The sequence below is a fragment of the Halichoerus grypus genome, chromosome 5, assembly GCF_964656455.1.
Source record: "Halichoerus grypus chromosome 5, mHalGry1.hap1.1, whole genome shotgun sequence".
In the NCBI taxonomy this organism is placed as follows: domain Eukaryota; kingdom Metazoa; phylum Chordata; class Mammalia; order Carnivora; family Phocidae; genus Halichoerus; species Halichoerus grypus.
Genome location: NC_135716.1, coordinates 86,251,501 through 86,264,219, shown reverse-complemented (window position 1 = coordinate 86,264,219; position 12,719 = coordinate 86,251,501). Strand labels below are relative to the sequence as shown.

Below are 12,719 nucleotides of genomic sequence, written 5' to 3'. Positions count from 1 at the left end.
CTGTTAAGTCTTTAAAATGTTTGTCACTTGTTTGGAAGTGACATTCATTCTCTTCCTCTCTGAAAATAGAGGCACTAAATATTAGAGAATAAAAAGGGCTTTCTCCATTTTTAAGACTAGACGTTTAAAAGTAGTCTTCTTGGGGCGCCTGGGTGGCTCAGTCGTTAAGCGGCTGCCTTCGGCTCAGGTCATGATCCCAGGGCCTGGGATCGAGCCCCACATCGGGCTCCCTGCTCGGCGGGAAGCCTTCTCCCCCTCCCGCTCCCCCTGCTTGTGTTCCGTCTCTCGCTCTTGCTGTCTCTCTTTCAAATAAATAAATAAAATATAAAAGCAGTGCTTCTTAAAACAGTCCAAAGGCCATACGACCCTCAATCAGTCAGTTTATCCCTAAAGCCACACATATTTCCCCCGAACCCAGATCATGGGCACTGGGGGTGAGAGGCCAGGATGAACAACCTCTGGAACACTCCAGGTGATTCACATGTTTGATAACCACTGACATACTGGCTATGTAGTTGCAGTATTACTTGGTAAGAACCTGTTCGCAGTTTTCAGTCACCACCCAGATAGTTCTTCCTTTTTCCTAAATTGTCCTTTCCCAGAATTGTTTTTAGTACTGCATACAAAATTAGTTTCATTTATTCCTTCATTAATTCAGGGCACCAGATATAGCATAGGACTTTGCCTTTCTACCTTTATTAGTGTTTGAAAACACATTTTAAAGAGGTCAAGTGAGAACAGAAGATAAGGTACTAAAATAAAGCTGTAAAACTAAAACTTCCTGGAAAAAAATGTCAAGAACACTACAGGTGTCCTAGCCCATCCCCTTGCGTAAACTCTTTTTCTCATGTACGTGCATAAAATCCCAAATATTATCCTCCAGCATGATTTTTATTACCTCCTGTCTGCCCTGCCCAATTAAAAAACAATAACTTATTTCCTAGGATTCTACTGAATCCATCCCTTCTTTCCAATGGTTAGACCCCAGGAAACATTTTCCTGCTTTTGCACGTGCTTGTGCTTGATCTACTAAGAGATTAGGCAGAAGGCTGAAACATGGAGATGGGAGGAGAAAAGAAAATAGGGAAGGTTTGAGTTTACAGGGAGGAATATAATGAAAACATTTTAAGAGGCACACAGGATGTTGGGCACATGCCGTAATTACATGTTGGGGAGGTAGTCCTTACCATTTGGTTCTGAGGAATCTCCGAATATGGGTAGGAAAGCCAAAAACAGTTAATTCTTAAAGGTGGAGGTGGCTTAGTGTAACTATATTATCTATCAATCGTTCCCTTTAGCACCAAAATTTACACTTACAAGTGTGACATCTGTTCAGGCTCCACTATGAGTATTTGTGCACACCATTTCCTGCAATAAAGGAGAGGGGGGAAAAAAACATATTTTGTACCCTCAGATAAGTAAAACATGCTGGGGATGCAGTAGTAAACAGACAAGAAAAAGAGCCTGTCCACATAAAGCTACATGTTAGTTGGTGGATGCTGAAAACAAGCAAATGAAAGAAATGTATAATAGTATAATATTCAGGGAATGATATGTGCTATGAAGTACAACAGAATATGGAATACAGTGTTGACAACAGGCCTGATCAGTTAATATTTGAGCAGAGGCCTGAATAAAGATAGTGAACCATAGCCTATATTGGAGAAGAGTAGTCTAAGAACTGGAAAACAAGTGCAAAGGCCCTGAGGCAGGCACAAGTTTGGGGAGTTCAAGGAATAAGCAATGCTAGTATGGCTGAAACACAGCCAGCAAAGGAAATATCTGCAGGGACAAGAGATCAGGGAGGTAGTTGAGGATCAGACCATGTAGGCCATAGAGAGGCCTCATAGGCCATTACAAAGATTTTGTCTTTTATTCTAAATGAGTTGGAGTGCCTTTGGAGAGTTTGATCAGGGTAATGACATTATTTGACTTGTTTTTTTTAAAGCTCCCCCAGGATGCTATGTTAAAAAATAGACTAGGAGAGCAAGAGTAGTAGCAGGAGAGAGATAGGTGGTATCAGTGGAGATCTGAGAAATAGTGAAGATATATTTTAATTGAAACTGATGAACTGAATGTAGGTTATGACAGGAGAATAATAAAGGATTAATTGCAGGTGTTTGGACAGAACACTTGGAAAGAGCTGCTATTTACTGACATGAGTGACGAGTAGGTTTGGAGGGAGAAATCCAAGAGTACTGTTTTGGACAAAATTGTGAGACTCCTGGTAGCTATCTGAGCGGAAATATCAAGTAGGAATCAGGAAAGATCAAATTCCCAAATGGGAATATGAAATATGATAATCTGGAGTTCAGGGAAGAGAAAGGGGTTAGGTGTAGAAAGTCTGATTCTTGCTCTTTTGTAGATGATCTACCATCTCTGAAAGCACTTAGAATCACTATAACATGTCAAGATATGTTCTGTCCCTGGAAATAACTTAGCTTCGGTCTCAGTATTTGACTAAACTCCCCTATCCAACTTCAGTTTCAATCTCAGACTTTAGAAGACAGAATAACCAAATGTCTAAGCCAATGTGATTTGAGCATCCTTGGACTAGTGCAATCACTTAAGTCACTATTATCTTTAATGAGTAGAGCAAGTATGATGAGCAAGAGATAACATTCAGAGTTCTAGTTAATAGATGGATGATCACTCTCAAACATACATAAGCCCTTTAATGAGGTGAAAAATCTTATATGTTCATGTTGAAATTGTATCAGTTAACATAGATTTATTTTATTGCAAAAATAAAATGGATGATAATGTCTATGAAAGCTGTTTCTGTAGTATTTAAAGTCTTTAATCATAATTTTTAAAAAATTTCTCAAGGAGGGGGAGTTCAAACCTACAGAAAAGTTGAAAAAAATAGTAGATCTTCAACCATATCTTCATCTCGAGTCACCAGTTGTTACTATTTACTGCATTTGCTTTATCACTTTTTATGCACACTTACACATTTTCTGAACAATTTGAAAATAAATTGTAAACATCTTCACACTTCTCCCTAAACACTTTAGTGTGTCTCCCTTAAAAATAAAGATATTCTCCTATATAACTACATACCATTATTATACGCAACAAATTTAATACTGACTTAATAATATTAAGTTATATAAAATCCATATTCAAATTTCTTCAATTGTGAAAAAAAAAATATCCTATATATAGCTGTTGTATTAGTTTCCATGGCCTAATTGGAAATATGCTTTGCAGTTTTAAGAAATTACAGTCGAGGGGCGCCTGGGTGGCTCAGTCGGTAAGCGTCTGCCTTCGGCTCAGGTCATGATCCCGCAGTCGTGGGATCGAGCCCCGCATCGGGCTCCCTGCTCCGCGGGAAGCCTGCTTCTCCCTCTGCTGCTTCCCCTGCTTGTGTTCCTCTCTCGCTGTGTCTTTCTGTCAAGTAAATAAATAAAATCATTCATAAAAAAAAAAAAGAAATTACAGTCGATCCTTTTTTGTGTGTGTGAAGCGTTTTTTGTTTGTTTCTGAAAAGAATGCATATACAAAGAATTGAGACATGAGAAAGCATTGGTTCAACACTAATGAATCTACAAGAATTAGGATTAGGGGAAGGTGGAGATTATCTAAACGTTTTCAAAAATTGGAAACTGCAACCAAAATAAGTGGATAAAATCCCTATTAACACTTATGAAGAGTCTTCATAAGACTCCATGACTTTTTTACTAAACTAGAGAGCCTTAACTAGCTACTCTAGGGTTCCTCATATGCAAAACAGAAATAAGGGGATTCCCCTGACTGGTCCCCATGTTGTTAAATGTTCTCCCCACCCTCACCCTCAGCTTCTTCATGAAGCAGGTCTCCATCCTCCCAACTTGAAAGAAGATGTGCATCATTCCATAGACGTCTGTCTCCTAGCGCCACCCCTCACATTTCCTCCATTTACCAGGTCTTCAGCTGTGTTCTAGGAACACCGTATCATACACTATGCTAAGCATATAGGACAATGACTGATGGGAAAAAATGTTTTTTAATTATGTACTCAATCCATTTGGTGTATTTCAAAAGGTGCAATACTTTTCTTCATTTATCAGTGAGTTAGAAATTAACTTCAAAAAAAATCAGCAAATGGCAAACAAATTTCCTTGAAAGTCACAGTCACATATATAGTGCATCCTAGAAAAGAAGAGGGGCAGGCAGGTTCCACCCACTTTCATGAATTTCATCAAATACTGGACCTACTCAAGGGTAAAGAGAAAAGGCAACTTTCAAAAAGGAGTCTGTTATTATTTACTATACTCCTTCCTAAGAGCACCAGATGGGGAACAAGTTTTCTAAACTAGATCTAGGAAGTGGAATGTGGAATCAATCCATCCTCCTCCCCTTAAGGGCTGTCCAATGGTTAATGAATTAAAAAAAACATGACTAAATAAAAACAAACCCCCCCACACACACACTCCCCTCATCGCACCCCTCCCCACAAAAAAAAAAAAAAAAAGGAAAATTAAAAAAAAAACAAACCTAAATGTCCCAGATCATTCTCCAGAGTGAATGGAGCCCCGGAGCAGCTTCAACAACCCAAATTAGTCTGTTACGGAGTCATCACAAGCATGCCTTGCTTTTAAACGAAACAAAAATTTTTTTGAAACAGAACAAAAACTAGTATTAATCACTTTTCTGACAATACACAATTACTCAAATTAACTAGTACAGAGAGCGGGAAGGGGACCATACCCACGGGCCTTGTCTCACACGAGTGCACGGAGGTAGGTGCAGGGCATTTATCATTATTGCAAAAACAAATTTTAATCTTTAATCTTTAGTTTGATTTAACATTGCTTTTAGTACGATGCTGAGCCAGCTGTGTGGAAAGGGCTCTGGAGAGATGTTCACAGCAGCACACAGCTGCGGTTCTTCTTCGGTTCGGGAGGCTCCAGGGCAGCCAATATTGCTTGGTCAAATGCCTCTCTGTGCGAGGGCAGAACACGGCGCATACTTGACTGCCTTCGGCTCAGGGGCCGGCTTTTCAGCAGTCTCTGGAGTGATAGGCTTCTGTTTGTTCTTGGCAAGTTTCTCAGTCGTAGAGGGATCATCTTGGAGATCAATTTGGGTCCCAACAAGCAAGAACGAGTCTTTGGACAATGGTGAGTTATCTCAGGCCTCCACTTTTCCTTCACATTTTCAAATGAGGATGGTGAGACCACTGAAAAACAGACTGGAAATACATCTGTGGATAACTCCGCGGCCGTAACCTGTCCTAATCCTCTTGCCCTGCGGTATCAGAAAGTCCAAGAGTATATGGCTCTCCACCAATCCTAACTGTGACTGCATAGTTGTCAAAAACAGTCGGTACATACCAGATGGAAATTTGTTTGTCGTGTAGGATATCAGGAGACATGTTTTACCAACGGCACCATCGCCCACAACAACACACCTAATTGTCTGCAAGGCTGAAACAGTTTTGTTATCCACTTTAAATATTTCAAATTCGATCATGACCTCAGCTTCGCTGGGGCGTCGGCAGCACTGCCTACAGTTGATCCTTGAACAACAACGGGTTTGGGGCATGACCCCTGAGCAGTTGAAAATCTGCATATGAATTTTGATTCCCCCCAAACTACTATAAGACTACTGTTGACTGGAAGGAAGGCTTTCTGATAACATCAGTCATTAAACACATAGTTTGCATGCTATATGGATTATAATACTATTTTCTTACAATAAAGTAGGCTAAAGGAAAGAAAGTGTTATTAAGAAAATCATACGGAAAATACATTGAGTCCTGTGCTGAATTTATTTAAAAAAAAAGTGTACAAGCGGGCCTGTGTTCAAATGTGTTGTTCAAAGGTCAACTCACTCTCTTACAGACCTCGTGGCTTAAAACACACGTGTATTCTCTTAGAGTTCTGGAGATCAGAAGTTCAAAATCGGTTTCACCAAGTGGAAACCAAGACTGTGCTCTCTCTCTCCAAAGGCTCTAGGGAGAGATTCCATTTCCATGCATCTTCCAGCTTCTGGGCCGGGGCGGGGGGGGGGCTTTCTCTGCTCATGGTCCCTTCTTTCCTCTTCAAAGCCAGCATCATATCATCTTCAAATCTCTCTCCGCTTTCATCACCTTTTTCCTCCCTTGACCTTTCTACTTTACTTTGATAAGGGCCCTGGTGATTACATTTGGGGCTCACCCAAATAATTGAGGATAATCTTCCTATTTCAAAATCATATCAGTAAAGTCCCCTTTGCCATATAAGACAACATTCACAGATTCTAGGGACTTAGATGTGGACATATTTGGGGGCCATGTTCAGCTTACCATAGCTGTTGACTACTGTTATGGGTTGAATTTTGTCCTCTAAAAAGATATGTTGAAATCTAACTCCCGGGTGCCTTAGAATGTGGCCTTATATGGAAGTAGGGTCTTTGCAGAGATGCACAGGCGTACCTCTGACATATTGTGGGTTAGGTTCCAGACCACCACAATAAGGCAAATACTGCAATAAGGCACGTCAAATGAAATTTTTGGTTACTCACTGCATATAAAAGTTATGTTTACACTATATTTTATTAAGTGTGCAATAGCATTATGTCAAAAAACCCCGATATATGTACCTTAATTACAAAATATTTTATTGATAAAAAATGCTAACAATCATCTGAGCTTTCAGCAAGCTGTAATCACTGATCACAGATCACCATAACAATAATACTGAAAAGTTTAAAATATTGTGAGAATTACCAAAATGTGACAGAGACACTAAGGGAGCAAATGGTGTTGGAAAAATGGTGCCAATGGACTTGCTCCACATAGGGTTGCTGCAAGCCTTCAATTTGTAAAAAATGCAGTATCCGTAAAGCCCAATAAAATGAGATATGCCTGTAATCAATTTAAAATGAGGTCATTAGGGTGGGCCCTAATCCCATGTGACTAGTGTCTTTATGAAAATGTAGAAACACACAGGAAGAAAACTGAGCCAGAAGCTGGAGTTATGCTGTCACATGCCAAAAAATAGCTGGCGCTACCAGAAGCTGAAAAAGAAGGGAGGATTCTCCTTGAGAGCCTTCGGAGGGACAGGGCCCTGGCAACACCTTGCCTTCGGATTCCTAGCCTCCAGAACTATGGCAGAATAAATCTCTGTTGTTTTAAGCCACTCAGTTTCTGATCCTTTGTTATGGCAGCCCTGAGACACTTACACAAATACTAAAAATTTTAGTGATAGAATTACATTGTTTACCTTTATAAATAAAATCTCAGATTTCTTTAAATCCCAGACATTCCTTCTTGATGGTAATATTAATCTCTGGCTTTGGTGACGTATTAATTATAACTCTTGGAGACTCAGTCCAAATGTGCAGTTGGAGCACCTCTATTTTTTTCTTACCTACCCCATTTGGCCTCTTTGAGACCTTTCAGGACAAAAGGTCTATCATCTTTTACGCTGGGAAATTATGTTGTTATTTCTCAAATATTTTAAGATTCAAACTAGTTTAAATAAAAGTATGTCAGATAAACGGGCTTAACTGGACGTCTGACATTACAGCAGAGCTTTGAGGTTGGCTGAATTCCATGAGTGGTTCAGTTCTCTGATTCTCCCCTGAGGACGTACCTTCCTCTAGTGTTGTCTGTAATTCTGCTTTACCTTCACACCCACAGAACACTCCATCGTCCTTTGCTCTTCAAAGCAAAGAAATTTCTCTCCCAAAAGATAAAAGCAATCTACATTTCCTTACTCAGTTACTTCAATTTCTGAAATTTTTGTGCTAATCAGATTGGTCTAGATTCCTGAACTAATCAATGCGCAAAGGGGTTTGGGATTACACTTAAACCAATCAGGCCAGCCCTGTAAGATCTATTTTCTGGAAAGCACGTGTGACAGTGGTTCTCAAATTTGCCTGCCCATTAGAGTCACCTGGAGAGCTTTTAAAAAGTACCCAAGTGCAGACTGTTCCGCAAAACACTTAAATCAGAATTTCTGGGGGTGGCATCCAAGCATTAGTATTTTTTAAAGTTCTCCACTGATTACAATGGACAGTCAGGTTTGAGCAGCACATAGGGATTAGGTGGATTCCTTAATGAAAATCAGGAAACTATTAGAAAAACAGAAGGAGAAAAGTAAATGCTACATAGTAATATATATTATAGGACTATCAACTTCTAAGTTGTATTTCATGACAAACACAGAAGAAGAAATAAAGTCTTGAATACTTTAAGGAAACATAAGGAGAAATCATCTGGAAGAATTCTTTAAGGCGATAGCCTTCCTCCCCACTGCGCTGTGTTTGTGTTCTTTTCGCTGAGCCCTACATGCAGTTCTCAAATTGCCAACTCCATATATCCACTTGAATGTCAAAAAGCTTCTCGAATTTAAATCACAACTCTGGATCACTCTTTAATGCCCCAACCCACACCTCCTCCCCGTACTCCATCCTAATTAACAGCACCAGACGTTCAGGGGTGTATGGGGGGCTCAGTTGGTTAAGCGTCTGACTTAATTTCAGTTCAGGTCATGATCTCAGAGTGGGGGGGCGGGGTTCAGTCCTGCCTCAGGCTCCCTGCTCAGCAGGGAGTCTGCTTGAGATTCTCTCCTTCTCCCTCCGTCTGCCCCACCCCACAGCACACACTCTCATATAAACAAATCTTTAAAAAAATATACACACAGCACCAGTTGTTCAAACCAAAATCTTAGGGGTTTTGCTCTTACATAATCATTCCTCACCAAAACCTAATTTTACCTCCAAAATATAGTCCTAATTCCAACATATCTAACCATCACCATTATTATCACTGTATTCCAATCCAAAGTGTCTAGACTTCCTAGTGGTTCTCACACTTTAGCACCCATCGGAACCACCCAAAGGATCTTTTAACAGATTATAGGGGCCTGAAATTCTCACTTTTCATAGATTCTCAGGTAATGCTGACGCTGCTGATCTGGAGACCAGATTTCAGGAATCACTGCTCTAATCCACAACACTACAATAGCCTCTTAATTGGTTTTCTTGCTTCTACTATGGACAATCTAGGATCTATGACCCACTAAGCAACCAGAGTAATCTTTTTTAAGGTTAATGAGGTCATATTATGCAGATCCCTGCCTAAAACAATCCAAGAGTTCCTAAAACTCAGAACAAACCCTCAAATCAACTTCCTTTTCATTTTCCCAGCCATATTGCGCTTTCTGTACCTCTAGCATTTCAGACTCTTTCCTGCTTCAGAAATTACCCATTTTTTGTTCCGTGTGTGGAAATAGCCTTTAAATCAGACAAACTATTCTAAGTAACAATTTTTGGGGGAAATCACTATTACCATTTTAGGCAGGTTTTGTGGGATTTGATTAGGAGTGGAGGAGCAGAGAGAAGACACCACCATTAAGGGCTAATTCCTCTATCAAAATCAGGTTCAGTTTTCCTAAACGAGGAATTTTCACATAAATGATTTAGGCAGGTAACTGTGAATCAAGAATACGGACTCGAGAGATTTACTGGAACCAAATATAAAAGCTATCACTTCTTAGCACACATAACTAAGTATTTAAGTACCACCACCGTTTTACCCATTGGGAACACCATAGGTTGCTGGTTTTATCCTTTCTTACCGTGCATAAGTAAGTTTATCAAAAATCAACACAGCCTTTCTCAGTCTAACAGCTTAGTACACATGTTCTGCACGCAGCAAAGCTAAAGCCAGTTTCAAGAACAGTCCTCTCCGACAAGCAAGCGTACCTGTGTCCCTTTAGTTTTTCACCAACCTACCTAAACGTATTCTGGCGCCCAGCTGAAAAGACAGACAGACATCTTAATTGAACAGGCATGAATTTAATGTACTAGAAAAGAAGCCCAAAAAACAAACTAGGAGCCATAACACAGCGCGTGAACAGCTTCTTTCACCGAGAAGGTGGGTGGCTCTGAAAAGAGCCTTTGGAGTGAAGCGACCGGCGACCCGTGCTCGAGCGCCGTGTCCCCGCAGGGACTCACTTGGAGCTGGTGTACTTGGTGACCGCCTTGGTGCCCTCGGACACGGCGTGCTTGGCCAGCTCGCCGGGCAGCAGCAGGCGCACGGCCGTCTGGATCTCCCGGGACGTGATGGTCGAGCGCTTGTTGTAATGCGCCAGGCGGGAGGCCTCGCCGGCGATGCGCTCGAAGATGTCGTTGACGAAGGAGTTCATGATGCCCATGGCCTTGGACGAGATGCCGGTGTCGGGGTGCACCTGCTTGAGCACCTTGTACACGTAGATGGAGTAACTCTCCTTGCGGCTGCGCTTGCGCTTCTTGCCGTCCTTCTTCTGGGCTTTGGTGACCGCTTTCTTGGAGCCCTTCTTGGGCGCGGGAGCGGATTTTGCCGGCTCGGGCATAGCGGGAAGCGCGAGCGACAGACAAGCGCGGACCAGAAAAGCACGCAGCACAGTAAGGCCCAGGCTACCGGAAGCGCCTCGGTCCTTAAAGAGGCCGTAGGCAAATTAAGGCTCTGGTTACGCCGCGTCGTGATTCGCGATTTTTCGGCGGCGCTCCTGCGCGGGGGACGAGATTATGTAAATGAGCGGATTCTGGCCGAGCCGCCCTATTGGCCGTCAGGACAAAGATCTGCTTGAGCCAATCGAAGTGCTCCGTAGACAATCCGGGTTCTGCCTATAAAAGGGTGAAGCGGGGCGCTTTGCGGCGACTTTCTCGGTCGTCAAGCGGGAGGTGTTGGCCGCGAGCGTCGCGTCGCTGTCATGTCTGGTCGTGGCAAGCAAGGAGGCAAGGCCCGCGCCAAGGCCAAGTCGCGCTCGTCCCGCGCCGGCCTGCAGTTCCCGGTGGGCCGAGTGCACCGCCTGCTGCGCAAGGGCAACTACGCCGAGCGGGTGGGGGCCGGCGCGCCGGTGTACATGGCGGCGGTGCTGGAGTACCTGACGGCGGAAATCCTGGAGCTGGCGGGGAACGCGGCCCGAGACAACAAGAAGACGCGCATCATCCCCCGCCACCTCCAGCTGGCCATCCGCAACGACGAGGAGCTGAACAAGCTGTTGGGCAAAGTCACCATCGCCCAGGGCGGCGTTCTGCCTAACATTCAGGCCGTGTTGCTCCCCAAGAAGACGGAGAGTCACCACAAGGCAAAGGGCAAGTGAGGCCGGCGTCGGGAAGCCCCGCCAGCCCTGGTCTCGAAGGGGACAACTGTGAAATCAAAGGCTCTTTTAAGAGCCACCCACTTGCTCAAATAAAAGAGTTGTTAACAGTAGCCAGTCTTTTCCGTTCCGCCTTTGCCAAGTAGTATGCTGAGCCCCCCCCCCCCCGGAGACACGGAGGCGAGGCGAGGGGGTTGTGCCTCCCCCGTTGCTCGCCTCTCGAACCCTGAGCGCTCGACCATCTTCATTTTGTTTGGTAGAGGAGCCGAACCTCTTGGGTGCAGCCACGGGGTCGATTGGGTCCCGAGTACTGTCAGGCGGTCCCCGACTTCTGTCTCGGGAGTGGGTGCCGGTGCCGAGTGCGCAGCTCGCCGCGTTCCCGAGGCCTTTGCCCCGCACACACGTGCGCCCCCAGTCGGCAGGGGCGGACGTGGTCCTTGGCTTAACTGAGTCGGCTGTCTCAGTGCAGTAAAAGTGAGGGACGGCCCTCGCAGCGGCGGTCCAGGTCCTCACTTGGGTTTCTGGAGGCGGGATCTTGCGCTCGAGAGGCGGTGGGCGGTGGGTGAGACACAACTTTCCAATCTGAAAACCACCGGCAGGCGGGAAAAACGTCAGACGGACGAGGGGGCTCCTGAAAAGGTCACAAGGCGTTTTGGGGGACGGGGAGCAAACGCAAGTTTGAGGTTGAATTGGGGAGACAGCGTGGGAAGGAAGGGGGTGCGGAGCGGTGTTCTACGGGGGCGAAGGGCCGAGGAGGAACAACATTCTGACACGGTTATGAGCCCAAGTGGGCCTCCCCCGCCGGCCGAAAAGAAAGGAAAAACAAGGTAGGGAGAAGACTGTTGGCAAACTGGAAAGCGGACTGAGCGAGGCGGGTGGGCGGGGATAGGGAGGATTCTGCCCCAGCCAATGGGTGGCGGCAGGGCGGGTGACGTCATAGCCAATGGACAGCCAGCGCGGGACTTTCAATTATTGTCCCGCCCAATCGGAAAAAGACGGTGCCTATAAAGACTGGTGCGGCGGGCGGCGGCCGCGTTACTCTCGCTGCCGCTGCGCTGGTGAGCTGGTGTTTTGGTTCGCTATGGCTCGCACGAAGCAGACCGCCCGCAAGTCGACCGGTGGCAAGGCCCCGCGCAAGCAGCTGGCCACCAAGGCGGCCCGCAAGAGCGCGCCGGCCACGGGCGGCGTGAAGAAGCCGCACCGCTACCGGCCGGGCACCGTGGCCCTGCGCGAGATCCGGCGCTACCAGAAGTCCACCGAGCTGCTGATCCGCAAGCTGCCGTTCCAGCGGCTGGTGCGCGAGATCGCGCAGGACTTCAAGACGGACCTGCGCTTCCAGAGCTCGGCCGTGATGGCGCTGCAGGAGGCGAGCGAGGCCTACCTGGTGGGGCTGTTCGAGGACACGAACCTGTGCGCCATCCACGCCAAGCGCGTCACCATCATGCCCAAGGACATCCAGCTGGCCCGCCGCATCCGCGGGGAGCGGGCTTAAAGTGCGCGTCCGGCTCGACCTTCCATCCTATCCATCCAAAGGCTCTTTTCAGAGCCACCCACGACAGCACTCGGAAGAAGCTGTGCCACTTAGTCGTCCTCTCCTTCCCGGCGGACGCTCCCCTATCGCGGGAGGGTGGGACGTTCGGGCGGGGTCGAGCCGGGCGCCGCCGA

At 45.4% G+C, this 12,719-nt stretch overlaps 3 protein-coding genes and 1 pseudogene across 3 annotated transcripts; 2 read left to right on the top strand and 2 right to left on the bottom strand.

Annotated features, from left to right (window-relative positions):
* Positions 1 to 4,738: 4,738 nt before the first annotated feature.
* LOC118539642 (cell division control protein 42 homolog pseudogene) lies at positions 4,739 to 5,942 on the bottom strand (annotated as a pseudogene).
* Positions 5,943 to 9,752: 3,810 nt separating this feature from the next.
* Positions 9,753 to 10,446, bottom strand: LOC118539652 (histone H2B type 2-E). The gene has a single exon (XM_036098400.2). The coding sequence runs from the start codon at positions 10,302 to 10,304 to the stop codon at positions 9,924 to 9,926; it is 381 nt and encodes a 126-aa protein (XP_035954293.1). The 5' UTR covers positions 10,305 to 10,446; the 3' UTR covers positions 9,753 to 9,923.
* Positions 10,447 to 10,569: 123 nt separating this feature from the next.
* On the top strand, positions 10,570 to 11,167 carry LOC118539647 (histone H2A type 2-A). The gene has a single exon (XM_036098394.2). It carries the CDS (start codon positions 10,665 to 10,667, stop codon positions 11,055 to 11,057), a length of 393 nt encoding a protein of 130 aa, XP_035954287.1. The 5' UTR covers positions 10,570 to 10,664; the 3' UTR covers positions 11,058 to 11,167.
* Positions 11,168 to 12,128: 961 nt separating this feature from the next.
* LOC144381869 (histone H3) lies at positions 12,129 to 12,577 on the top strand. Its single transcript, XM_078072506.1, has one exon. The coding sequence runs from the start codon at positions 12,136 to 12,138 to the stop codon at positions 12,544 to 12,546; it is 411 nt and encodes a 136-aa protein (XP_077928632.1). The 5' UTR covers positions 12,129 to 12,135; the 3' UTR covers positions 12,547 to 12,577.
* The last annotated feature ends 142 nt before the right edge of the window (positions 12,578 to 12,719 follow it).